The sequence below is a fragment of the Xiphophorus maculatus genome, chromosome 15, assembly GCF_002775205.1.
Source record: "Xiphophorus maculatus strain JP 163 A chromosome 15, X_maculatus-5.0-male, whole genome shotgun sequence".
Lineage (NCBI taxonomy): Eukaryota > Metazoa > Chordata > Actinopteri > Cyprinodontiformes > Poeciliidae > Xiphophorus > Xiphophorus maculatus.
This window is the reverse complement of record NC_036457.1, coordinates 947074-974867: the sequence shown is the minus strand read 5'-3', so window position 1 is coordinate 974867 and position 27794 is coordinate 947074. Positions and strand designations below refer to the sequence as shown.

Below are 27794 nucleotides of genomic sequence, written 5' to 3'. Positions count from 1 at the left end.
GCAATAGAAGGTGTCTTAATATGACACCAACTTTCGCAGCACAGCACTGAAATCGATGAATGTGAACATCTTTCAAGAATGATAAAAGCCTTAAATATGAGCTATTGAATTCATTTGACACATTCAGTTTTAAGTCTTTATTACAAAGGATTTTCATCACAAATTAAGACACTGGTTGCCGTATTCATCCAATCTGCTGTACAAACAACCGTCAGTGAATGAACCGGGCTGAAATGTTGCCATGTTTCATATAAAACAGGGATGTTGGTACAGAAATAGTGATCCCAAGACAGGAAGCCCGTTGAAGCTACACAGGCACAAATTAAGAATGTTTACACAGTACTTCTCTTAGCCTAGAATTTGAATTAAAACAAACAGGACAAGATAAAAGAGTTTTAAAAAAAGTAAAGATATTTTCAACAGATGTAGGCTGCTTCTGCTTGTTAATGTCAACTTTATTGGAGGAATAAATAAATCTGCAACTGTAAAAATATTTCACATTTCCATTGACGAAAGCTGACTAGATGAAGTGGTCCTCAGGAATTTAACTGAATTATTCATCATTTATTCTCATTTCATTATAGCATGCTTTATTCCATCTTTAAATAACAAAGGGTGTCTAAATCTACAAACCTGCATTTTTCTATTTTTGTATAAATTAAATGTGATATTGAGGGTAAAGATTAGCTGAAACTTGCAGTAGAAAAAGGAGAGAAAAACTACAACCTCCACATCCAGCAGTGACAAAAAGATTGGTAGAAACATCAATACAACAGCAAATCGATTTATAAAATGTAGCCAGAAATCAAGACAAGAAAAGTCTTTCTGATAGAAGAGTTAGTTTCTGTCCTACAGCGACGATCATGGCTTAAGAGGAGCCCCAAAGTGTGTGTGTGTGTGTACAGCATCTACATATATATACACACACAGTGTGTTTATATTGCATTTTTAAAATCAGTCTGATTGCGTTGCGTTATCCCGCTCGTGTCAGCAGCTCCTGCGCCCAGGTTTTGATGGCCGACGTCGTGTGTTGGAGCAGCTGCCATGTTGAGTTTGTGAAGTGCAGCGCGTGACTCTGGAGACAAGACACCGACACTTCCCCACTGCAAGGACAAATCCAGCGTTCAAATAAACACAAATATGTGAGCCGTTTAAAACAGAAAAGAGAACTGTTTGTTTGACAAGATTAACAGCTATTTTTCCTTTTTTGGACTGTGGATGTCTTTTTTTTTATACACCGTGTCTATCAACAATACTTGTATTTGCAGCTGTTTTCTTTTTATATACTGCAAATGTTTAAATACACAAATGCTCATGCACATTTGGTACATAAAAAAAGAATTTAAAAAAAGATCGTATTCAAATTAATATTTACGACAGACAACACGCTAAGAACATCTAAAATATATATAATTACCGTATTTTACGGACTATGAGGAGCACTTAAAAGTGCTTTAATTTGATCGAAAAACGACAGAGTACTTTATATATTGTTCTGGAGTAAAACAGCGCCCTCTAGTGAATTAATTTGGAATAATTCTGGTTTTGCTTGCTGACATCAATGGATTTTGTATGGAACAGCTCTATCAAAATGTTTTAGTTACATTACAGCTAACATAGTCAGGAGCATCATGGAGTAATACGTACTCTGCTTTGACTGACTGACTTATCTGACTGTTTTGTTTTGCTTAATGCATCTTGTAGTCCCGTGTGCTTTATATATGAAAAAAGATCAAAAACAGACCATTAATTGGATTAGTGCAGAACATACGGTACTAGAATGAAGAGTCATAAAATTGCGAGAATAAAGTCAAACTATTCTAAGAATAAAGTCATATTTATTCTAAAAAAATAAATATAACCATTACAAGAATAAAATAAATTATGAGAAGTCATAAAATTATGAATTTATTCTCAAAATATGACTAATCACGTATCTTTTGACTTTCTTGTAACATGACTTAAATTCTAACTTTATTCTCATTTAATTTTTTTATTATTATTTTAATACTTCTGTCTTTCTGCCGTTACACCTGAACAATGAAGGGCATTTATTCTAAATAGTGTTCAGTTCTAGTTTAAAAATAAACATTTATTGTTAAATAGTTTTTAGAGTATTTGCATCATTAACAAGACATATTTTATGATTATGCGAGTCTGATGTGTGTCTGTCTCCTATTTTCCAACGTGTTTTAAACTAAAACACATTTTCACAATGCCAGTATTTACCAATTATCTTTATTTTAAGTTATTAAACTCTGCACTCAGGAGTAAAATCCTGCAGTGGAAATAAAATCTGCAGCTCTGGGTACTGACTTGCAGGAGTCCTGCAGGTTGGTCCAAGCTTGTTGTAAAACCTCAGATATGTAAGTCAGCGCCGGGAGGACATAGTTCTGGTGGATGAAGAGGAGAAGCTCTTTGAGGTACGCCAACACCTGGAACACGCTGTCGGGAGTGTTGGTGTTCACCTGGAAAACAAAGAGTGCAGCTGCTGACCAATGTAAAGTAAATCGCTATATTAAGAGGATCACAAATATGACTTAATCTCAAAATTATGACTTCAGAATTCTGATTCTGTTAAAAATAATTAGGTTTCTGCCAAATATGTGAAAATAATCATGACTGTGTCTGTGAAAAGATTTGTAATCCTGCACTTGATCCACTCAAGTTACATGATAGATTTGAGTTTTAAGGCTAGATTTACCCCCTGGTAAATAAACAATTTAAATTCTAAGATCAATGGCAAAAGTGCTACAATAAAAGGCAAAAGTGCTAAGAAGGCAACAGTGCTAAGATCAAAGGCAACAGTGCTAAGATCAAAGGTAACAGTGCTAAGATAAAAGGCAACAGTGCTAAGATCAAAGGCAACAGTGCTAAGATCAAAGGTAACAGTGCTAAGATCAAAGGCAACAGTGCTAAGATAAAAGGCAACAGTGCTCCAATAAAAAAATCAAGAGGTTATTGTGCCCTCTACTGTGCATGCGGGATACTTTCAGGTTGATTGTCGTTCAAACTGGAGAACACATACAGGTCACATACTGTATATCTGGAAGTGTGAATGTCCACACCAAAAATAAAAAATCGGATTTGACAAAAATTTAAAAAATCGGAATTGGCTCACTTCAATCTGCAGCGTTAACATAGCCTTAAAGTTACGGCTGAAACCACATCAGCTTTTATTGGCGATATCAAAGCCAGAAATCTGAGATTAAAGTCAGAATTCTGAGAAAACAAATTGCGAGAGGAAAAGTAAAAATTGTGAGAAAAAAAGTCAGAATTCTGAGATCAAAGTCACGTTTTTTGTTCCCCCCGTCCCCAGTCCCTAATCCTCTTCTGTACCATCTTACCCAGTCTATAACCAGTGGCGTTGTCTCTCTGACCCATAGGATGAACTGGGAGGCGTTTTCAGAGACGATAATGGCTGCTGCTTTCGTTTTCTCTACGCCCTGCTCCATGACTGGCCCCAACACACGCACACACTCAGAGTAGTAGTGAGGAGTGTTTTTCTCCAGCCAGCTGCAAAGAAAGCAACACATTGTGATTTCACACAACACTGTTTAAATATAGCACATCATTGCTACCCGCCTCTGGATCAGAGGGGATTCACGGGAATTTCAGAAAAAGGTTTCAGCACATGATGAGCAGGAGGTCCGACCTGAAGCCCTGCTTTGTGTAGAAGGTTATTTTGCTCCAGGCCTGTTGGGAAACGGCTGCGACTCCAGAGCGGTGCAGATACATGGCCGTGGTGGAATCTGAAACAGAACCGCAGCTACAGCAACGGGCCTCACACAAACTGTGGAGCTTCAGATGAAAACAAAAACTCTGCACTCATTCAGACCTGCGACTGAGCCGTGAGACCGGACGTCATGGACGACAAAGCCGGCAGCGAACACAAGCAGAACCATGAGCAGTTTGGACCAGGGGAACCCGTGGCCACGCATCTTCACCTGGATGTTCTGGAAACGAAACAGCTTTTTACAGGACTGGGTTCAAGGGAATATTGTTTTAAAAGTAGAGTTTCAAAACAAAGGTAGGCCACTCAAAATAACCCCAAAAATAAAATGATTAATTGGATTAATCACGATTAATCAATTACTCAAATAATTGTTGCATTTTAATAATCCATTAATTGTTATGTAGCATGTACAGATTAAAAAAAGGTGATTTGTTGGAAAAACAACACAGTCAGAGGAGTAATTAAGCCAAACCATTAAAAATATTTTATATACATTTAACATTTAAGACAAAAAAATTTAAATATCTTCAACACAAAACTCCTCAAGTGGCAAAGTTTTAATTAAAATTCACTAAAGGTACTTTATTATACTTTCAAAAAGCCATTGGACTTATGGCTGCAACTAACCATTATTTTAATTGATTATTCTGACGATTAATCGTGTAAGAAAATGCCACATTATTTTTCAATTAACCACTTTTTTATACAATATCAGAAATACATTCACAGAGGAGATATAATTTGCTTTAAAAAATGTAATAACTGCATCCCTTTAGTGAATTTGAACCAGGAGAAACTAAACTGTCATTTGAGTAGTTCTGGCAAAAACCTTTTCGACACACAAAGATGTTTTCGTCTAAAATGCAAAATCTATTTTTGTACAGTTTCAATTACTGCTCTGAATATGTTGTTTTTTCCATAAAACGGCCTCTTTTGAATCTGTATACTCCCAATAATCAATTACTAAATTAGTTGATAATTATTTAAACAATCAATTAATCATGATTAATCGTTTCAGCACTAATAGAATTATCTGCTTGTTTGCATCTTTTAATGCATTTCTAATTTTGTATAAAAAGGCCAAAGTAGTTAAATAAAAAGACACAATTTTATATTCAATTAATAGATCAATCAATTAATAAAACAATTGGTAGTAGCAGCCTTAATTATTTGTTTTTCACTGAATTTCTAAAGTTTCCATTATAAATGGATGGAAACATAACTAATGTCTGATATTTTGAAACAGGAATAATTGTTACTTTTCTGTGCATATAAATTTAGTTCGTGTTATACATGTTTGTCCTTATATTTTTGTATAGATGTGAGAGAATTCAAATAATTTAATAATCTCATATTTTCATCTCACCTGGCACAAACTATTGCACTCCTGAAGGTCTTGAGACTCATTTGTGTCTCTCATTTCATCGTTGGTCACTCTAAAGGACTGGATTGTTTCTTCAAGGTTCTTCTGCAACTACAAATGAAAAGTAAAGTCAAGAATATTTATTAGCATATAGAAAAATAAATGTTTTATTGATCTGATTAAGATTTGTCAGGAAGGTTCACTTGGTTTATGCGCCATCATGATATTAATCAGAAAGTCTCACCTTTGGTGGAAGCGTATTCCAAGACTTCAGTAAGTGGTTCAGCAGCAAACTGGAGACGGAAAAACGGGAAAATTTAAATGTAGGACAAATCCAGACACATTCAGTTTGAGTTCAACTTAAACTTTTATTTTCACCTGGATTGGGGTAAATGCTTCGTATAGAGCTGCCTCCACACTCCAAGGCTCTGAACGTCCACACACAAGCACTCAGTCATACTGCTGAGCAGCTGGAGGAGACAACATGAAGCAGGAAAAAAAAGCGTTTCAGTCGACGGAAAACCTAGAGCAGCAAAACTGGTCAGTTTTTAGGAAGAGTTGATAATTAATTTCTAATTAGAAGCACATTTTATGTCAAAATGTAATATTTTTCCACTTATTTTTAAATATTATTAAGGAATAATTGATAAAAGAATGGAGAAATAAATATATAGAAAAAATATTTTTCTTTTGGCTGAAACGATTAATCGTGATTAATCGATTATTGAAATAATCACCAACTAACGTAGTCATCGATAAATCATTAACTGGAGCGTACAAACTAAAAGAAAAGGCCATTTGCTGAAAGAATAACACATTCAGTAATTAGGCCAAAGATGTAAAATATATACATTTTGTAATAAAACTAAACTTTGTAAATATGTTCTACCCAAAACTCAAGTCACATCGTTTAGATTCAATGTGGTTCAAATTCTGTGAAAAAAAGTCTATCAACTTTTTCTATCCAATTATTAATCAGTTAATCGAAAAAATAATTAGCCCTACACACTATTGAAGATATCAAGTAGTGATTTATTTGTATTTTTCAATGTATTTCTAAATTGTATCAAAACTAAAAAATCTGCACAACATCGCAATTAATTGTCAAAAATAAATAGATTAATTGATAACTAGAAAATTAATCATTTATCATAATAGAATAAAAAATATTGTGACTCCATATTAAAATCTAAAAGTCTGACTCATTATCCAGAGGAATTAGGCTTTTAACAAGCAGCTCCAAACATTTGGAAAAGTTATTCTGCTACAACTGTGAGGACTTTCCCCTCGACTTATTTCTTGATATCAACGTTAATTATTTGCTTCTCCTTTCAGCAGCCTCACCTCCCTCTTCATGTCGTCCGGACAATGCGGCGTGGCTCTGGACAGGAAAGATGGCAGGTAGGTGTGCAACGTGCTCTCCGGTTTGGCTCCAAACGCCAGGACTTTAAGTCGAGGATACAAACGCCTCAGCTGCTCCTGCAAGCTGTTGGAGGAATTAGTTATCAATGCCTTTATTTTCACAGAAAAAACATTTACTATGTTATGTAAGAAGTTATTTTACTTCAGTAATTGAATTCAGATTAATTACATGCATTTTGTTGTTTTCAACCCTGATGAAAACAACAAGATTAAAATATTACATCAAAAGTTAGGGCTGCAACTAACGATTATTTTAGTAATCGATTAATCGGAATACTAATTAAAAGGTTAATTTTCATTTAACCTTTAAAGCTATAGTAGAAATACTATAAAATTAAAAGATGCAAATAAATAATTAAATTCATTTTTCGATGAGAAAATAGTTCTTGAAATGCAATAATATATCATTTCTTTAGTCAAATTAAACCTAAATCTAAAACTTGGCCACTTGAGGAATTTCGGCTTAAACATAATTACAGACAAAAGGTGTTTTTTTCTTAAATATAAAATATATATACATTTTTAACAGTTTTGGCTTAATAACGGCTCTAAATATGTTGTTTCTTGACGATTAATCGGTTACTAAATTTGTTGATTATTTCAAAAGTCGATTAATCACGATTAACTGTTTAAACCCAAATGATATTATGCTCTTAAACGCTGTTAGTTAAAGTACTTTTAGGACAAAAAGCCTTGTTGGAACACATTTATTAATACTCTGAACTGTAGTCACGTTGCAGGTCACAAAGTTTGCATAGGGAAATGAAAGGAGCTTTCAAAGACTAGCTTTGTTTTATTAGCTTGTACTTACCTGGGTGACAGGGCGTTTTTGGGCATGAAGGCAAAATCAAGCAGAGGAAAAAACTCTTTAGGACCCATGATGCCAAATCCTTTTGTCAGGTTTGTATGAAGTCTGGAAAAAAATATAAAACAAACAAAAGAAATGTGAAGATCACCAATTCAAAGTAGGCAGCCCATGATTCCTCACAGTATATATTCACTTAATTTTCAAGCTGCGAGCAAAAGATGTGAAAATCTGTGAATAAATAGTTTTTTGGTTTTACTAAATGATTTTAATCTGGCAAACTTACAAGAGAAGTCTTTCTAAATAGGCGATGGCATATGCGGACAAGGACTTCGTCCCCAGAACAGGAAGCATGATACAGAGCCACACTGCAACGCAAAACAGAGAAACATGACTCACTTAATGGGAACTTTCTGAAATAGATGCGTCAGCCTGTTGTTCTTTATTAAATCAACGACCACAAATACTCGCCTGTCATAAAGTAAGTTAATTGTTTTAGAACATCTGGTGCATTACTGGTGTAAAATGTAAAAATAAATCAACACATTAATGTGATCTTGTGATGTTTCAAATGAAGTAAAAGGTAAAGATAAGCAACCCTAAATCAGACGAGTCTTTCCTCTCCTTCAGAGAAAAACAGTCTTCAAATAATAAAAATGTTCCTGATTATATAACAATCTCATAACGCTCTTCCTAGGAGTGTTGACAACCTGCAGACTCTCAGTCTCAATAAAAACTATTATTGACATATACCTAAGAATGTTTGGACATTTATTTGGATTGTGACATAGGCACAGAATTAGTTATAATTCTGGGAAAGAAAAGTCAAAATTTTGAGGAAAAGAATCAAAATTCTGAGTTGAAATTTATAGCTATACTTAATATATTTTGGTGAACCTACTCCTCTTTCGTAGTCATAATGTGTTGCTGCTAATGTCACTGTTAGTCCAGTGAACTCCAACCCAAAATATTTGCAATCGCATCTTGTGAAAGTGAGAGAAAAAGCACCGCAGCCAATAACTCATTTATTTCCACATACGGGGAAAAGACTTAATTTATTGAACTTTTCCACTTTTTATCATGTTACAACTTTAAAATATTTGGATTTTAGTTGACAGAAACATCACAACATATCCATGTGCCTTAAAAAAGGCACATAGATTTTAATATTCTTGCTTTTTATTCATGTCCATTCAAGAATCATTCTCTACTTTGTGTTATTCTATCACTGAAGAACAAACACTGAAGTTTGTGGTTGAAACTTAAAAAATGTGAAAGAAGAGTGTGAATATTTTTGAAGGCATTAATGTTAGAAGACATTTAAAAGTTAGATTTGTACCTCGTAAGCCCTGGCTGAGATCATAGAAACCAGCTTGACCCAAAGCCCACATGATGGTCAAACATTTCGCCGGACGATTCTGGACTGATCGTAACAACTCCAAATACTGGGGAGAAAATAACGTTACAAAACACAAACTTACAAAATATCGCACATAAACACAAAGCAGAAGCAAAAAGTCATGCAACTTATACACTGAAAGTATCGCTGGGCAACAAATTGATGTTATTGATTTGATAAAGATCAACTTTTTGGAAACTCTTTTTTTTTTCACCGTAGTTCAGAATGATGTCGGCACATCTGGGGCGGCCATTTTGTTTGACAAACATTTTTTCACAGCTTCTGTTTATTTGGACTTTGAATTCAGATAAATTCTAAGACAAAATATTATGACAATTAATATTGCAGCTACAATTTTTTCTAAAATTTTTTTTACAAAAAATAAGTGGTAATGCTACAAGAATCCAGTTATTATATCAACAGAATACATTTGTAATAATGGAAGAATGAAGCAGTAATTTTATGAAAACTCCAACACAAAGAAAATAACAAAACATTAATTATCCAAGCTTTTTCCTCCTTAAAAAGACCCTTTTCTTGTAATTTTAAGACATTATTCTAGTAAAATTGTGGTTTTATTCATCTTATAATATGACTGTATTCTTGTAATGAAAGAAAAATGATTAAATTCTGTGCCTAATACTCCGTCGTCCAACTCGGAGACTGAAATAAAAAGCTACTTTTAAAAAATATCGTCTGTCAATTGTAATTTCTTTTTTAGAAAATATGTTTTTTAAATTGTATGAAAAACCTTGTGGATTTTATTTTAAAGCCGTTCCAACTGAACGCGACGCTCACCTCTGATAATTTCTGCGTGGCGATTTTGGGTTTGTCCTGCAAAATCGCCTGAATGCAAAGCCTGTACCCATGAAGAGGTTCCCCTGAAAACAAGAAAACTCCTGAGTCATTTTAAATATCCGCTACCCAAAAAGTTTCTCCTCACGCGTCTGAAAATCTTTAGAAAATAACAAACTGTTTACCTGGCTGTTTGTCCAGCTCCCTGAGCATTGTGTAAACACAGTAGTCAAAGAACTCAGGCAGAACGTTGCTGCAGCGTCCGATGAGGCCTTTGACTACGCCCTTCAGCTCTTTTCCTGTAAGGCAGTATGGATAGTCTGGGGCGAAAAGTTAAGAAGAATATAAATAAACAGGGTTTCCAACAGTAAAATTCAAGCATTTTCAAGGAATGTTTTAAAAACTTTCCAGCACTACTTTGGAGATAAAAACAATACAAATGAATGTGATAATATTCCATATTCTACAACTGGGATGAACTAAAATACAGCTAAATTGTATGTTTTGAAATGTGTGTCACACACTCCTTATTAGGCCTGTCGCAATAAATCAATAAATCAAAATGAACAGGTTTATCGTTTTCCTCTTTTCTCTCTTTCTACTAAAACTGGATGATAAAAGTCTTCATTTTGGTGTTTTAATGCCAACTAGCCCAACTTTTAATGTCAACTTTTTCTGAAGGACCATTTTGTTTACAAAGACTTAATAATTAATTTTATTTGTTGTTTTTGTTTGATTTATTTTGGATATTTAAAATGTCTTCCAGCTCCAGTGCTAACCTAGTGGTCCGCGGCGTACTGCATGGAATCGACCGTTTACAGTGCGACGCTACAGCTAGCTTACCTGATTGTGGTTACAAATAATAACGGATAAATGGCTCAAAGCCGGGTCACTCAAAAAGAAAAGCTGAAGATACCGGTGGAAAGAAAACAACTCCAGGATTACTTACAAGATCAGGGGAAGATTGGTCACACCTGCTCAGAGTTTTGATAATCATTCACGAACGATTTGATTCTTTTGAACGGCTCTATGCCGTGAACGGTAGGACTCCAGTTGGTGAGAACTGTTCTTTGTTATTTTTAATGAATTAAGAACAGTTAAATTAAACTAATTAAAAACAATAGATGAATTAATGGGTGTATATAATTATTGGTGCAGAAGAGAATTTTTGTTTCTGCCAAAGCAAATTTTTCTTTAATTATGCTTCTAAATTACAGATAAAACTAAACATTATTAATTCACACAACACTTGGTAGCAAAGAACAACTTCCTTTTTGATTTCCATGTTTGACATGATTGGAAAGCTTAGAAAGCACAGATTTCACAACTTATAAATAACTAAAAATGCCCTGCGTAGAATTGTCCATGACAATTTCAGGTTGTATATAATAAGATGTTGGGTTAATGAAGGCCAGTTTAAGGTCAGCTGGTCCATGTTTGTTTGTCAGATGGGTTAAGTTATATATCAGCCTGATAAAGTTTGAGAAACCCTGCTGTAAAATGTTAACTCATTGTGAGCGTGCAGACAGCGTGTGTTTCGCTGACCGTGAGTGTAGCTGCAGAGTGTGGGCTCGTTGTCTGGCGCAGTTAGCTTCAGGTTCAGGTATCCTGCCAGGTCTTTGACCCAGACCGACGGGTTTTCTGGGAACAGCGCCTGACTGCGAGCCAGCTGCTGCTTCAGATCCCCGATATCCAGCTGAAATTAAACACCAAACAAGGCCGCCTTTGAAAAAGCAGCTCATCAAGTGACGCTCTGCGGTAAAACATCTCAATGCAGCTTTGTTTAAATCGTTTTAAATCCAGTAAATTAGTTTAAAATCTGAATTTGATTTCTCTTAAGCTCTTAAATCGAATGATAAAAATGTGTTTACTTACAGCTTTGAAGGCTTGCTCCAGCGTTTTGTAAGTTGTTGGTGTGTTTGCACTGCTGGGTTGGGATTTCTTGGATGGTTTATTGGATGAGGGCTTCTTGCTCTGAGGCTCAGCTGGCGGTGGAACCTGCTCCTTGTTCTTCTTCTTCCCCATCTTCTCAAAAGCCTCGAACAGCGTCTCGGACATTTTCACCGGTGCTGAGGGGAAACAAACCAGCAGTGGTAAGATGACTGCAGATAAACGCAGAGCGTCTCAGAGAATGTCTCTCTCTCTTTTTTTTTTCAGGAATGTCAAATCACTGATTCTGGTTTTTCCTCCCATCCTCCCTCCCTCCCTTCATGGTTTACGCAACAGGCTGTCGGCATCCAGAAGAAATTTTATCAAACTTTCGCAACTGAATTTACAAAACCAAAATAAGTTGGCTGACCTACTCAAATCCACTTATGTCACAGAAACACTGTTCCACCAGTAGAATCGAAATTTACATGCATTTAGAATAGGCATGTATAAAATTTATTCTTGGAGGGAAAAAGGGAAAAAATTTCAGCTAAAAACGCAGAAATTTATATTAATCTCAGAAAAAACAAGGACATTTTTGAGTTGGGAAAAGTAAAAAATTTGCTCAAAAAAACAAAAATTTTGAGATTGATCTCAGACATTTTCTACAAAAAAAAAAAAAAAATTTCTGAATTTGAAGAGTCAAAAATTAGCTAGAAAAAAATAAATTTTTAGAAATCAGAAATTTTCTAAGGAATGTTTTGAAATGTTCCTCTTAGACACATCTGACCAGTCTAAGAAAGTTACACACACAAAAACTAAAAGATTGTCAGTTTTGGCACTTAGAATATAAAAATATTTTTGCTAATTTTAACTGACTGAAAATAAGAGGAATTTGATCTGATTTAACATAAGACCGCAAGAAAAAAAAATGTGCCTGCGTCTTTTTATTATCTACAAATATCTGGTTTGTAGATAAATTAACATTTGATTAATTTGACTTTTAATCAAATGTTAGATTCCACTTTATTACCAAACTGTGCAGTCTGAATATCAGTAACATTCAAGGACTTCATACAGAAATCAAACACTTTTCAAACGTTGAAATTCAGGCATTTTCAATTATTTAAAGCACCTGAAATCTATGGGAAGTGCAAATAATGGCAGCCTTTAGGAAATCAGATTGCAAATGTAAGGTTCTAAATATATATGTAAAAAAATACAGTTTAAAATGTCAAATCCAATAAATTTTTGTTTTAAAAAATAAGTAGCTGCTCCATTACATCCACGCGAATTAAATGTATTGATTTATTTATATTATAACTCTTGAAAGAAATTTGACCTCACAGCTAATTGGGTTCTGACAGCTTAAAGTTTAAAAAAAGAAACAAAATAAAAACAGATCGCAGCATTTGTAGTAGGAAACGTTGGTGAAATCTAGCTTTAGGTGCAGATGGAACGTGCAGCTTTCATGTAAGAAATCTCATCTGATTGCTCAGTTCTCTGCAAGGTTCTGAAAAATAAATGTGGTATGAGAGTCTATTATTTAACACAAAATTGTTTAATTACACATTTACTGAAGGAAGAATATCAACTTCTCCACAAAGATCAGATGCTGTTGGTTTTAGATTCCAATTTCTCTTCAATAAAGGCAGATCACAAATAAACTAAGGAGAACATTTTTATTAAGCAGCATGATTTATTAGATACACATTACAGAATTATTTGTAGAGGAATTCTGTGTAAATATGCAGACAGATTTAGCAAATAATTATCTTACTGAATACAGTGATAATCTGCTGCTGTTAGGTTTTAATTTAAGATTAATTACTTGTCAACAGAATTGTAAATACAAAGACAAAAAGTGCTTTCAAAGCAAAACGTTAACAGAGCCTCCCTGCTGATGTTGTTTACTGAACAAACGGACTTTGGACAGAATGACTCAGGGATAAAAGTGGAGCATAAACGGATCACAAGGTCAAGATCTTATTACTCATATTCTTAGATACAGAGAGCATCTGCTTGCTGCCTTTTACAATTAAATTAGATCAATACCTTTGCAAAAATATCTAGAATTAATAAGCCTGAATACTCAAGAGTAATCATTTCAAAGGTTTATGAAACTCATTTAATAAACCATGAATTCAGAAACATTTAGCGTCAGCTGTGTTGCTTTGCTGATGTGGCAACTTGGCGCTGTCAGTCCAACTAGTAATCCAGCTAAATGCTTTTCAAGCTCTGAAAACCTCAGATGGGACATCTACAGTAGTTTACAGCCACTTATTCTGCTTTCTAAAATTTGAGGATGTTAAATAATCAAAATGTGTATTTTGTGACGTTTAAATCATGCAAAAAGACGTTTAGCTAATAAACATGAGGTGAGGCGACAGATCTCAGGTAAAAACAATAAAATAAAGCAAGAAGTGACCAGGGTAGTTTCCATTTTACTTTGAAATACAGGCTTATTGTTACAACTGCACAACATCAATAACACATAACTAGTCCTGGATGACAATATAGGTTATGATTAATTTATTTCTTCTCCATCACAGTCTCTCTGTGCCTCTCTGAATCCATCCAAAAGGCCAAATAATCATTTTATGAGATATCATATTTGCAAGGGACGCTATGTATTTAAACTCTGCATTCAGGTATTAAAATTTGGCCAAATATTAGAAAATTAACTTTGCAAGAATACATTTTTATATGTATTTAGTTGTTTAACTGGACTGACACGTTTTATATGTTCCTGTCTGATAAAAACCTGTTTATTTTAGTGAAATATGCAAAGAATAAGACATTGCTCCCAAATGAGGAACAAAAACAAGGACGTGTGACCTCTGTTTTTTGTTTGTAAAATTGCCTTGTTTTAAATGTATTTTTTGTGTGTGTCTATTTTAATAATAATAATTTTTTTAAAATATTTTTTTTAAATATCCTGTTTCAGCTAGAACAGCTGCCTGGAAATAAAAACCATTCTATTCAATATTTAATTACTATATTAAATAAAACAAATCACTTCGGAGTTTAAAACGCAGAAAAGTTTAAGCTTTTCTGCGTTTTCTACAACAGCGGTGAGGTTTCTACTGAGCTGCTAGGATGCTGCTAAATGCTAACGCTAGCTCATTAGCTTCCTACAGGAAAACTCAAGACTGAGAAAGCAGTCAGTGGCTAGTTTTTAATTTATGTGTCCGTAGATTTGTGTATATAATATCTTGTCAATTTGAAGGGGAAACATTACCAAAATAATATTAAAAAGGAAGAAACACTGGATGAAGGCTAGCAATTACGGTTAGCTTGCCAAATCAGTTGACAGCTGTGAGACACTCAGCAGCTCTGTCAGTTAACATTGCGGACATTTTTATTTTAAATAAAACACACACAGCTATAGATACAACATCCCTTTGCATAATTTTCATTGGTAAAATGAAAATCCGGTAGGAACAGGAGCTAGCTATCAAGGCCAGGCCTTGTTCACTTACGTCTGGACGGTTGGTTAGACTCCCCGAGGGCTTTCCTACTACCCCCGTTTCCGCCGTTAGACTTCCCTCCTCCCGGGTTACTTTTTCTCCCTTTCTTCACTACCTCCCACTTCCCGGCCGAGCCGTTGTTAGAGGCCATGTTTCCAGTCCAGGTGGGTCAGTTATTAGTTCGTGAGGTACCGTGACTTTAATTCCTCTCTTCTTGCTGCTAACGTGTGACTACGATGAAGGGACACTCCGTCAGCTCTGATCAACGGCTTTGCCACGTCTCGTTGACGGCCTGACGTCAGCGGGCATTGCGTTTAAACCGTTAGCTTTCATCTCAGCCAAGCTAGGAACTCTCTATGGCAAGTCATGTTAACATTTAATAGCCAGACCAGCTAAGCGTTCCAAATATCTTACTTATACAATTGTAATTATGGATATCCAAAATCTTAAGTTTCTACTAGCAATAATACCCTTGTTAATATATCTTATTTAAATTTCGACTGGTAAGGACATTGCTCTCTAAACGAGGTATTACAGATAGATGGGGTTGTTGGTTGAATGCTAAAAAGGCTTGCCACAGAAGCAGTTAAAAGTCACTTCAAAATTAAATTGTGATCTGATATTTTGTGTTCAAAGCGAAGTGTCCTGTTTCAGTGTAGAACATTTTTTAATTTTTCACATTTCAAGTCTCTTCAGTCATATTGTCTTAACCACTTCGATAATATACCAAATAAACAATATTTTAATAAAACAAAGTAGTCTTAAGTTTTCTAGAAAAGGAATCTGTAAATGCATTGTGTCATTTTAAAAAACTTTATTGGAGTTTATTATCCTTTTTTTGTTACGTTTGGCAACAAAGGCTAAGCAGCATAAAGTGTAACAAATAAAAGCAGAAACAAGTTTAATAAAAAAAAGCCTTGTATTTATTTAGCCTTGTAGCTAAATAAATAAAAGTAATTAGATTTTATCTGTAAAAATATTGAATTAATTGTGAATTCATTGTTGTATTGTGAACCAAAGGGCCAAACAAAATCATCCAGAGGGCCGCAAATGGCCCTCGGGCCACACTTTGGACATCCCTGTTCTGAAAGTTGAAGGCCTGAGTTCAGGTTAAAAATCATAAGCTCATTATTACAAGTGTGTATTGTTCCAATAATTATCAGCGATTACATTTTACTATTTAGGGTCTTTTTGAAAACACTGACACATTCTGGTTTCGCACCATTCCCAATCTTATTAAATTTGCAAGACAATAAATGTCACCCTCAGTTCAAGAACTTTTAAACCAAACAGAATCAAGTTTTTTGCAACCTAATAATAGGAATATTAGTGTATTTAAGATGTACAGGAATAAATCTGACATTTATCAGATAATCTGGTCAATAAACGAAGCAGCAAACATTTTCATTTTCTTGAAACCTCAGAGCTTTATTTCATTCCAGCAGTAAATCCAAATGATGCAAGTTGGTCACCCGGCCGCCGTGGTGAGAAGCTCTCCTCTCCGGCTGCTCAGCCTGGTTATTAATCACAACAAACCAAACCTCTGCTGGCAGCCATGTTGGCGTTTTGCAATACATGAAAACTCAAATGCGGCAACAGAGGAATAATGGTAGCAGCTAACATGTTTAACTAAATAAACACAGTCAAACATTAGTATTTAGTAGTGTGGGTCTGCAGTGTTTGTTCATTCATAGATTTTATAGCCTGATATTTGTTTGATAAATAAAAAGACGCCTTTGACTTGGCCACTGAGGAATTCAATGCAAATAAAAAAGAAAACAAAACATACTTCTTTAGAACAAATCTACAAAATATAAAATTGCATCTTCCTGTGTCTTCCTGGCAGCAGCCAGTCACTGCATGTTGGCATTTTGGATCATTTCGCTCGGCTTGTTTCGCTACATTTAGTGCAAGACTTTCAATCTCCCCAAATCCAAACCACTGTTTGTTTGTTTGTTTTTTTCAGAAACTGTACAGAGCAGATTAACAAAGATAAATAAATAGAAACATAAATACACCATGCGGTGGTCACCTAACGAGCTGTCAGAGCAGTTTCATGATGAACCCGATGTTTTCCCTCAGGGCGATGAGTCGCTTGAAGCATGTACATGTGTGCTGTTCAGTCTGATATGTCTAATCGTTCACTTGTCATCATGTAATCAAAATATTTCCATTTTGCAGGCCTTATTTCGATAATCTCAGCTCGTAAAGAAAACAATCACATTGCTTGTAAAACTTGGTAGTGTTTTGTGTATGAACTCTTGGTGCAAAGGAAGCGGCTTGTCTCCAGGAAAGCGCTTTAAAATCCCGTTGTGACTCTGAACGTGACTCACCGTGCCGGGCGTCTGCCCTCCTCTGGAAGCAGGTTAGAGTTAGTCAGTCGAGCCAAGTCGGGCCGGGCCGGTCCAGACGCATCTGGGTGAGCGTCCTTTGCAAGTCAAAGTCTGGGGGAAGCTAGCCGGTCCAACAAAGTCGTCATGGACATGTGAAGCCGTGAATGAGATGGAGGAAGTCAGAGAGTTTAAGAATGAACTTATGGGGATAAAACCAGGCAAAAAAAGACTTGATGGTCTGATTAAAGTATGACAGGTGGCAGATGGAGGCGGAAAAAAAGGAGGAGGATTTCAGAACTCCTGCTGATCTCGTCCTTCATCAATTTCTTCGTCTTCTGGAGGCGCGAATCCTTCCTGTGGAGACAGTTTGAGTCAGTTTTTATATCTGTGTTGCTCGGATGTCACTAAATGTTTCCATAAACGTTTTCTCACTGGATGTCACGAGAGTTGATACAAATTTGCCCCCAAGTCAGCCTCTGCTTTATGCAGATGGAGAAACTATTAGCCACAAACTAAAATTGTCTCACAAAAAAGCTGCATCTGTTTTCTGCTGCACACTGAAAAAACACAAAATCCTACTAATTATTTTTGTCTAGTTTCTAGTACAAATATCTTAGTATCTTTGAAATAAGACAAAACAAACTTACAAATTGTTTTACCTAAATAATTCCTTAACATTGATGGAAAAAAGTAGTTATTCCAGTGGCACATTATTTAACTTATTACATTTTTTTCCATGTTATAAATGAAACAATTTGCCAATATTTTTCATCAATATTAAGGAATTATTTAAAACAAGCTCCTGAAAAGATCAGTTAATTTTCTATTATTTCAAGATATTTGCACTAGAAACAATCCAAAATACTTGGTAAGATTTTGAGTTTTTGCAGTGCTACTTTACATACATTTATTTCTACATTACTTTGGCTGTTTATGCAAATCAGCTTTTGTATTTAAAGAGGTAATTTTATGTTTCCAATCTTTGTTCTTGAAGTATTTCAAATGGTAACCTGCCAGTGTAAGTATTACTTGTAAGATTAAAAAAGTATTTGCTGAAAAGTTTACTCAAGTACTGAGTAACTGATCAAAACATTAATTATTTAATATTTTAAAACTACATCATTAGACTTATCAAAATAAAATGTAAGTGGAACTTTTGGTATTTTAAAGACCAAATTGAAAATAATTCCTCTATATTACATAATTGTGATAAAATAAAATCAGGCAAAAATAAACAGTTTTCCAAATCAGTTTCTTTCAATGAAACTTAATAAAAACTGCAGGTGTGTGTTTGGTTGTTTGGTGAATTTCTGGTTAAAACATGTTTGTTCTTCATTCAGTGGATATTTTACTGACGTAAAAGCAGCGATAGTTTGTAAGAAAGCTACTCAAGTAAATGTAAAAAGTACAGCGTTGTAAAATACTTTTAAATTTCAATTTTTTTCAAAAAAGTTACTAAAGTAAATGTAACTAGTTACTACCAAAACTCCGCTCAACATAACATTTATAACAGATTTCAAAGGCAGTGAGTATTTCAGATGAAACTCTCTGGATGTGTTTTGATGTCCTCTTTGTGGTTGTTACGGTATTCGCTCTGTAAACGTGGCGGTGTTTGAGTCTGCCGGACTTCGTTTACCTCTGTAGCGTACAGTATGTCGATGATTTTGCCGAGAACCGGGTTGTTGGAGTCACTTTCGTTTTCCTGACAGATGAGCTCAATGTCTCTCAGTTTGCCGAAGTAGAAGTCTCTCTCCTTCTCCAGCCCGTCGATGGTCAGCTTCATGTCCAGTATCTGCAACCAGACACCAAAAAACACAAACTGGGACACTCAGACACAACCAGTTCAACATACTGGGCAGCTACATCCCTGGAACAGTTAACCTGAGACTCCTCATGCAGGTAGACTGGGTTTGGACCGGACAGAACCGCGGTACCTGCTGGTTTAGCTCTATGAGTTCTGCGTCTCCCCCGTTGCGGGTCACTGGGTTGTTTCTGCGGGCTGCTGGTGGGTTGATCTGTCTCTGGGGGACGGGGACGGTCTTCGGTGCTGTGGGAGACGTTCTCATGGGGACTGAAACAGAAATAAAAGTCTTTATAGTTCCGGAGCAGTTTGGGACGTTTTTATGGTTCATATTTTCCTTGCATTTCCTGCTTTTGACGTTCGGTAAACAAACAGAAAAGCTTAACTCTGACATTTTGATTAACTTCACTTTGAAGATAAAACTTAAGGCAAACCAGAACCCTTCAAAGAAATGGAAACTGTCCTCAGTTTTCCTAATCGGATTAATTAAATGAGGGTAATAAAAGCTGTTTTTATTACCCCAGAGTCCCTCAATATTCAAACGCAAACTTTCTTTCCAGTTGCAGCAAACAATTAATTTAGTTTTAAATTAGCTAATGATTATTCTGACAATTAATATGTTAAAATGATTTTAAAACGACACATTCGTACTTTAGCCTTTTTGTACAATATTAGAAAAATATTCAGAGATGCAAAAAATCAACTTATTCAATTCCTTTCTTAAATAAAACAATGACCATTTATTGCCTAAATAATGTAACATTACTTTTGTGAACGGTTGATCATCTGCAGCAAAATAAATACTTTCCAATCAATCAATCAATCAATCAATCAATCAATCAATCAATCAATCAATCAACCAATCTCTTTTATGTCGTTAGCACATTTCAGCACCAAGGCAGTTCAAAGTGATTTACATGATAAAAACATAAAGCTGTAGAACAGAGTCAACAACTGAAACATTACATTTTGTTAAGTGCCGTCGTTACACATCAAAATGTTTATTAATGTTTCATTTATGAAATTTCAGAAGCAACTCTAAACAGGTGTGTTTTACTCTGGATTTAAAGGAACTCAGTGTTTCGGCTGTTTTGCAGTTTTCTGGAAGTTTGTTCCAGATTTGTGGAGCATAGAAGCTGAATGCTGCTTCTTTTAACATCAACGTGTGAAAAGTTTGTCTCTTTCTGCTTAACTTGACATCATTACAACAAAGGGCTGATCTGTTGATTAGTTTTGGGTTTACTGATTAATAATTTGATAACAAAAGCTGTTTAATAGCAGATTTTTTTTGCAGAATTTGAACCAGGTGAAGCTAAAAATGCCACTTAACAAATTCTGGGTAGAACATATTTAAAGAAAAAGGTTTTTTTTATCTTAAGTGCAAAATGTTTATATTTTCTGGCTTATTTACACATTCTACACTTATATAAACCTATCAACTGCAGCTTGTGTTTACTTTCCCACTTATTTGGCAGTATGACAGCACAACAAAAACACACCAAAACACACCAAGGCTGCTCACAGCAAACCAGAACCGTCGAATCAACAACCCAAACGCCGAGCTGATGCTGTTACCTGAGCGAGGGCGTCGCTTAGGTTTGGGATGGATGGGTTCCCCTGGTTACAGAGGGGATGCAGTGAGGTGATGATTTATTAAATGAAGCTCTGAACCAGATACACACACACACACACACCTACACACTGGTGTCCTCTGTACCTGGGTTAGGCGGCGGCGGCGTTCCCTCCTGGCCCTGCCTCATCAGTAGCGGGTCGTACTCTTTCCCGTCGTAGTTGGCGTCGAAAAACCTCTTGAACCACTGGAGGAACTCAAAGTTGTCCTGAAACTTTCCCTTCACCAGCCTCTCCACAGGAATGATCTGAGAACCGCAGCAGGAGAGGAGCGGAAGATTAGGAACACTGGAAAAAAATAATCTGGATTTTAATCTCAGAAGATTACAGTCAGAATTCGGAGAAAAATCCCCCAGATTTTTAAGGAACGGACGATTTTGAGGGACAAAAAAAATCAGAATTGTATAAAAGCAAATCTGAATTTTGAGAAGGGATCAGATTTTTAAGGAAAAAAAGTCAAAATTCTAAAAAAATTTTAAAATGTCAGAGAATGGAAAGTTACTCCTGTCTGCTTTTTATTATTTACCTCATAATCCTCAAAAGGTTTTCTGAACTGTGTTAAAACTAACATACCCAAATCTAATCTAGTTTTTCTATTTATAATAATAATCTTTGTATCAAAATAAACCAAACACCTGGGAGACTCCATCAGGAGTGTAAGTATCAAAGCAGTTTCAGACAAATTAGGACTTTAACATAAAAGATTTTGGATTTTTTTGTCCCTCTCCAGAATTATTTTTGCATTATACCATATATAAACATTCTAGAAATATCATTAATAGATTAATAGATTTTTTTGGAAACCATAGATCTACCATTACTTGTGAAAAGATCGATGCAGCTGAAGTAATTTAAAGCAAATTTACAGATGTTTTAGTAAAAAATACCGAGGCGTTTTGCTTTTGGCACAGGTTAGCAAAACGGGGGATTACTAAACTTATTCTTACATGTTTAAAATTGCTTGTTTTTGATATATTTCTTTAAGAAATTCTTATATTTAACTCCAATTGAAGTGTATTTTTTTGGAAATCCGATTTAAAAGGAAGAAAAATTACAACAAATTCAGGCGCATATCGCTGAAAAAGAAAAAAATTAAAGCCACCAAAATATATACTTTTTTGCCACTACCAGAGCTCCATACAATGTTTCTTTTGATTTCTGCTCAAATGTTTTTTGTCAGTTAAATGTCAGACCATTCCATGGATACCAGGCATGTTGGTGTTTAACAGAGAGGCAGGAAGGTCAAATCTGCGGCGTCTGGCATCAGTCGGTTAAAGAGGTTGAGGTAGTAAGCAGCGATCGTCTGTCTCACCTTGTCCACATTCATCCTCTTGAACGCAGCCTGTAAAACCTTAAAGTTGTGAATGTACTCGTGCTCCAGCTTGGCATTGAACTTGACCTTTTTCAACAATATGCAGCCCGGAAACAGCATGTCCATGAACTGGCAGTAAGCAGCGCCTGCAGCAGGAGGAGGAGGCGTTAATGGAATAAAATCTCTGTTTGATCTGATTAATGCTTATGAAACGTGGCTGCTAACCTGAGCAGAGCTGCTCGATCTTTGTGTAGGTGAGCTGCAGGGAGTCGTTGACCCAGGCCAGCATGTCATGGCGGCTCAGGTTGTCCGCAGTCATGGAAGTGGAGTAGACATTCACCGCCATCCTCCTGCTCCACAGATTATCAACACATGCAGCAGCTAAAGGATCAGTGTGAAACGACAAGAAAGCTGTTCCTTAAAGAAGCTCACCTGTGCTTACTTTACGTTGGTGTTTAATGATTGATAACCAGCCGGGGTTTGACCACCTAAGAGAAAGATCTGTAGACAAAAACAAATCATGTTTATTACTCATAATGTGTTGCTTTATGACTGTTTGATACAGTACTGCCACCATGTGGTGGTACAGATGTGTTGCAGTTATTGTAATTGTAAAGAAAATAGCTTTGTAATTATTTTTAAAACATTTTTATGCTCATCTGATAAGGCCTGAATTTTAACTCGAAGTGTTTGTTGCTCTAATTGAATGATCTGATGAAACCTTTTATACAAATATAGTATATCGTTAAAAATACAACACATTTTCCATTGACAACACATTTAAATGTTCAAACAAATATGTTTTTTTATATCAGATTCAAATATAATGTTGCTCAGAATCATCTCAAATTAAATTAACTTCTTTTATGTTGTGCTCTAAAAATGTGTTTTTAAAGATTACCATAGAAATATTATTTATCAATATATTTTTATGAAAATCAGTATTTATTCTTCAGTTTTCTTAACAGATACACATGAATTTTCTGTATGAGCTATATCAAACATGACATTGTTTAATAGGTTTTTTTCTCATCCAGTTTCTGCAAAGAGTAAATTAATTGGGACTGCTCTTTGTTTTGTGCAATCATCTATAAATAAATTACTGTAATAGAAATCTAGTCCATTAATATATGTTTTAAAATATGTTTTTGTAAATCCTATTAGCAAACATAATAAATACTCATTAAATTTGTAAAATTGGCTATTTAATTGCTTTTTAAAAATAAGACTTATGCTTTTTTAACCCTGTATGTGCAAATATGTAGATTTATAGCATTTATAGATTAGATTTATAAATAAATCTTCATCTAGTAGAAGTAGTGAAGGACATTCAGTCTGAGGAAATGAAAAAAAAGAACTAAAATTAGATGTGAAATTGTAATGGAAATGTAACAAAACTAGTCTTTTTAATGGGGATCCAAAGGCAAACAGATTGCCCTATTAACACTAAACCGTCTGAAATACTTTAAAAAAAATTAAAACATAAAATTACCCCTTTAAACACAAAACCTGATTTGCATAAATAGACAAAGTCATGCAGAAATAAATTTATAAAACACAAAATCTTACCAAGTATTTTTTATAGTGGAAATATTTTAGTACAATTGAAATGATACAAAATTAATTTACAGGTAATTTTTTAGTAACTTATAAGAAGCTTGTTTTAAATAAACAATTTGTTAATATTGATGAAAAACATTGGCAGATTATGCCACTAATAACATGGGAAAATGTATTATAGATTAAATAATCTGCCAGTCCTTTTTCAACAATATTAAGGAATTATTTATTTAAAACAAGCTCCTATATCTTGTTGAAAATTTATTTGTAGGTTAATTTGGTCTTATTTTAAGTGTACTAAAATATCTGAGCTATAAAAAGAAGATTTTGTTTTTGCAGTGAATAAAAACCAGCAGGTCTGACCACTTCCTGCTCTGAACCTGCAGCTTGTTGCAGATAAACTGGTTTGCTCTAATCTGAGCCTGCGTTAATCCCTTTAGCCCAGTATTTAACGCGCTCTGCTTGGCGTCTCCAGCAGCAGCAGAAAGAGCAGCAGTCCAACAAAACCGGAGCATTTCCTTTGGGCCGGTCCAACACCAGCTGCACACAGGAAGCTGCGCTGAACAATCTCTTCACAGGTGGCGGCGTCAAGCTAATGATATCAATATGGCCGGCGCTGCCAGTTTGACCAGTTTGACAGCAGCATTTACAAACAACAGAAACCAGTCAGAAGTAGTCCTTGAACAGGAGAACCGGCGAACGTCTCGTCAACATAAATAAATAAGTCTCATTGTAACTAAAATAGCATTCAGGTCAAATAAAAGACATTCAGAAACATCAAAGTATTTATTTTTAATTTATTATCAGCAGAGGCCATATGAACGTCTCTGTTTAAAAATAACTACTTTAAATGCTTCATTATTTACAAAAATCTGAGTTTTGACAAAACAAGGTGCTTATGTAAAGGTTTGGAAATGAAACTAATACACAATTTTTTTAAATAAAATGAAAGAAATTAAATACAAATTAGTTGGAAACCCAGTTTGCTCTTTTGTGTTCTTAGATTTCCTATATGTAAACTTTATTAAATCATCCTTTATCAGTTGAAATCTTTTTAATAAGAAAAATACAACTTTGTTAATCACATTTGTGAATAATCTGACAGGGTTTGCCACATAATCTGACAAAAAATGTTTGAACACACAGAGACAGAATGTGCTTTAAAGAATCGTTTAGTGATTTTCCTTATTAATCTGCGATCTGATCTAAAGATGATCAATATGTTAACACAATAATCATATTTTAGTTATTTTAAATAAACTATACAATCTGATTTAATGTTAATGATTTAACAGGCATTTCAACACATAGAGCAAGGAGTCAGATTATTTTAGGATTTAGAAAATAATCTCCAGATGTAATTATATCGGGTCTTATCACAACCACAAAAATACCAACTTTAAAAATATTTTTACTGAAAAGCAGAGTAGAAAAGTTTGTCATTTTCCCAGCTAAACAAACCAACAATGGTCAAATTTATTCAGAAGGACAAATTTCTAAACAAACCAGGGAATTCAGACGTTATTATTCTCAATGAGAAATTAATTTAAGAAACTGAAAGCTACAGTCCAATTTAATCCGATTATAAAAGACAGCAGTTAACTTAAATTTATGTTAATTGGTAAAATGTTTTCCTTCACTGCATTCTCCAGAGGTCGCTGATCATTTTTAGGAGAATATCAACTGACCTCTGACCTTTCAATCACTCAGGCATGAAAAGGAAACTTCCCAACTCAAGGAAGGAAACCGTGTTTAGTTAACACAGCCGACAACTTTCAAACAACCAGGTTAGACGCTTCGCCACTTCGCTAAGAGGACAATTTATTACCAATTATTTAGCTAAACAAATACATTAAACTAACAAAAACTGACTACAACAAGAGAATTTTAGCTTTTAGGTGCAAAAGCAATTAATCTGACAGATTCTAGATTAGAGTTTTACTTTTCTTTTACATAATCAGAAGTGACATTGTTTCAAATTCTGTTCATCTGTTGTTAACATATTCAGACAACAATAATACGATCAGAAGCAACAGGTGAAAAAAGCAAATCTGAAACTTTAAAAGACTTTATTAAAGTTTGGAGAGTAATAAATTATAATTTTAATTGATTACTTTAAAGCCTGGTTGTTAGCAGCAGCCTAAAATCTTTACCTTGTACTTTATAGAGTCTAAAACCACAAAAATGTTTTAAAACTTTAACTATTTTTTATCAGTTATTAGCCTGAAAACACAAAAACCAACTAAATGTCCAGGAAAACTTGGAAGGAAATAGAAAAAAACAAATACTGAGCAGAAAACATCCAAAACAATAATACTCAGTGCAGATTCAGACTGAATAAAACTATAATAAAATGAAAAATTAGGATAGTAAAACTATAGCAAAACCGTAAAGAAATGAGCAGTGGTTTAAAACATTTGCACAGTGATACATAAAAGTTTATAATAATTCACCTTAGTTACAAACGCTTACTTTAAAATGCTTTAAACTGTTTATTTATGTATCAATAGAATGAAAAACATGAAATAAATTACTAACTCCTGGAAAGAAATGTAATTTTAAAAAAAGATGTTACTGACTGAAGAACATCCCAAAATAATCCTGCTCAATACAGACTAAGATTAAATTTAACAGTGAATAAGAGCATCATAAAACTGGAATACTGTATAATTTTATTAATCTAATTCAAAATCAAAGGCATAAAGAAGTTGTTGCTTCACTTGTTTTACTTTAATGTGTTATTAGTTTGGAAAAACATTTAAGAAATAGTGAAATCAGGAGGAAACTTGCATATTACTGAGTTTATAAACATGTGTAATATAATATCGTTCAATAAAATCAATTTACCGGTAAATAAGAGCTTAGAAAATCTAATACAAAGCAATCAAAAGTGCCAGATAATAAAAAGTATTATTAGAGTCCTAAATGTTAACTTTAAAGACATAAAAAGAGTAAATATAGCTTAGAAAGTGTTTAAATAATCTATTTCAAACACATTCAAATACCTTGATACGTATTTACATAACTATTTGTTTGAAGAGGAAGGCAGAAGGATAAACTTATTTGAGTCCTTCCTTTTATATATACTTTATTTATTTCACACACCATTCTTCATTTAAGAAAAAACAAAACAATAAAAACAGAACTTTATTTCTTCTTTCAATCAAATAAAAACTAAGAAACTCATCAAGAAATTTGATTTTATTCAAATAACAAAAGACTTATTTATATTTTTTGTTTTTAAAAAACATTTCCATCATCATCCCAGTCTAAACTGCTCCTCTCTATCTTTTTATATATTTAAATTATTTTAATTTTTTTGTTCCATAAATCGTTGAAATACACATACTTTATAAACTGGTTTTAACACATTTAATTCAATTTCTTCTTAAATTATATCCTCTCTGCGAGCAATTTCTTCATTTTTACTAACACAGTAAATTATTTCTCTCTGTAAATATTGCTTGTGATTTTTTTTCATGTTTATTTCATATCAATTATCAATTTGACAAGTGTCTATTGTTGAGCTTTGGTCGCTGTTGGCAGCTTTTTAAATCGGTTTTCACAGATTATAAAAACTAATATTATTACACATGTAAGCCCGGTGGAACTGTGCTGAAGCCCGGACCGGGTCCGGCTCGGTTTAACGGCTCAGTCGGACTCTTTTTAACGGATGACGTTACAACCGTTAAGTGCACAGACAGGCAAGCTAGCCCCCGGCTAACTACTGTTAACGGAGGCGAATAAGCTAACTGAGCTAAAGAGTGCTAAAGGTCCATTTCAAATGATTTGGGTCGGTTTGATTTCATTACGGCGCTGTCTGTGAACAACTAGTCCGTACGGGGTGCGACTGAAAACGACACTTTCCCCCCATGTAAAGCACACCCCCCTCTGGAGGCCTTTTCGATAATACACACACGCATCACTCCAATGAAAGAATGCCGTCTCCTGCGGGACGGGACGGCTTTTTATCTGTGGCATTCAGTATATATATATATATATTTTTTTTTTAACCAAAAGACCGCAGCTTTGCTTTCAGAGTGCTCGGACTCTGAGTTAAGATAAGCAGATATTACTCACTGAGGTGAGCGCTGTCCCCTTTCACCGCCGTGCCGTTGTTTCTGTTGCTGGGCTTTCCGTTGCTATCCGACTGCTCCCACCTAAGCTGCTGGCACTGCGCATGCGCCGCGCAGTAGCAGCTTGGCGCAGCAGTTCCAGCGAAACTGGAGTGTTAGAAAAATCCAATAGAGATACAATGGAAGTGCTAATATACGACATTTTTATAATCCAGTTACATAGA

General features: G+C 34.7%; 2 protein-coding genes across 3 annotated transcripts; both read right to left on the bottom strand.

The window, feature by feature from the left end:
• Positions 1-122: 122 nt before the first annotated feature.
• tmem214 (transmembrane protein 214) lies at positions 123-15152 on the bottom strand. The gene is made up of 17 exons (XM_014474835.2): positions 14872-15152; positions 11396-11589; positions 11066-11216; positions 9706-9840; positions 9524-9606; positions 8666-8771; positions 7613-7694; positions 7333-7434; positions 6444-6585; positions 5478-5569; positions 5344-5392; positions 5103-5210; positions 3839-3956; positions 3656-3752; positions 3348-3516; positions 2317-2468; positions 123-1103 (listed from the first exon to the last, which is right to left on the bottom strand). The coding sequence occupies exons 1-17, from the start codon at positions 15008-15010 to the stop codon at positions 974-976; spliced, it is 2049 nt and encodes a 682-aa protein (XP_014330321.1). The 5' UTR covers positions 15011-15152; the 3' UTR covers positions 123-973.
• A 1384-nt stretch (positions 15153-16536) lies between these two features.
• On the bottom strand, positions 16537-27681 carry LOC102230501 (microtubule-associated protein RP/EB family member 3-like). 2 transcript variants are annotated; one of them, XM_023347192.1, is made up of 8 exons: positions 27575-27681; positions 22367-22435; positions 22160-22287; positions 21935-22080; positions 20711-20870; positions 19127-19263; positions 18829-18984; positions 16537-17546 (listed from the first exon to the last, which is right to left on the bottom strand). In XM_023347192.1, the coding sequence occupies exons 3-8, from the start codon at positions 22278-22280 to the stop codon at positions 17484-17486; spliced, it is 783 nt and encodes a 260-aa protein (XP_023202960.1). In that variant the 5' UTR covers positions 22281-22287; positions 22367-22435; positions 27575-27681; the 3' UTR covers positions 16537-17483. The 2 variants fall into 2 exon arrangements, with proteins under 2 accessions (XP_023202960.1, XP_005814850.1); XM_005814793.2 differs by having other exon boundaries at positions 22160-22284.
• Positions 27682-27794: the final 113 nt, after the last annotated feature.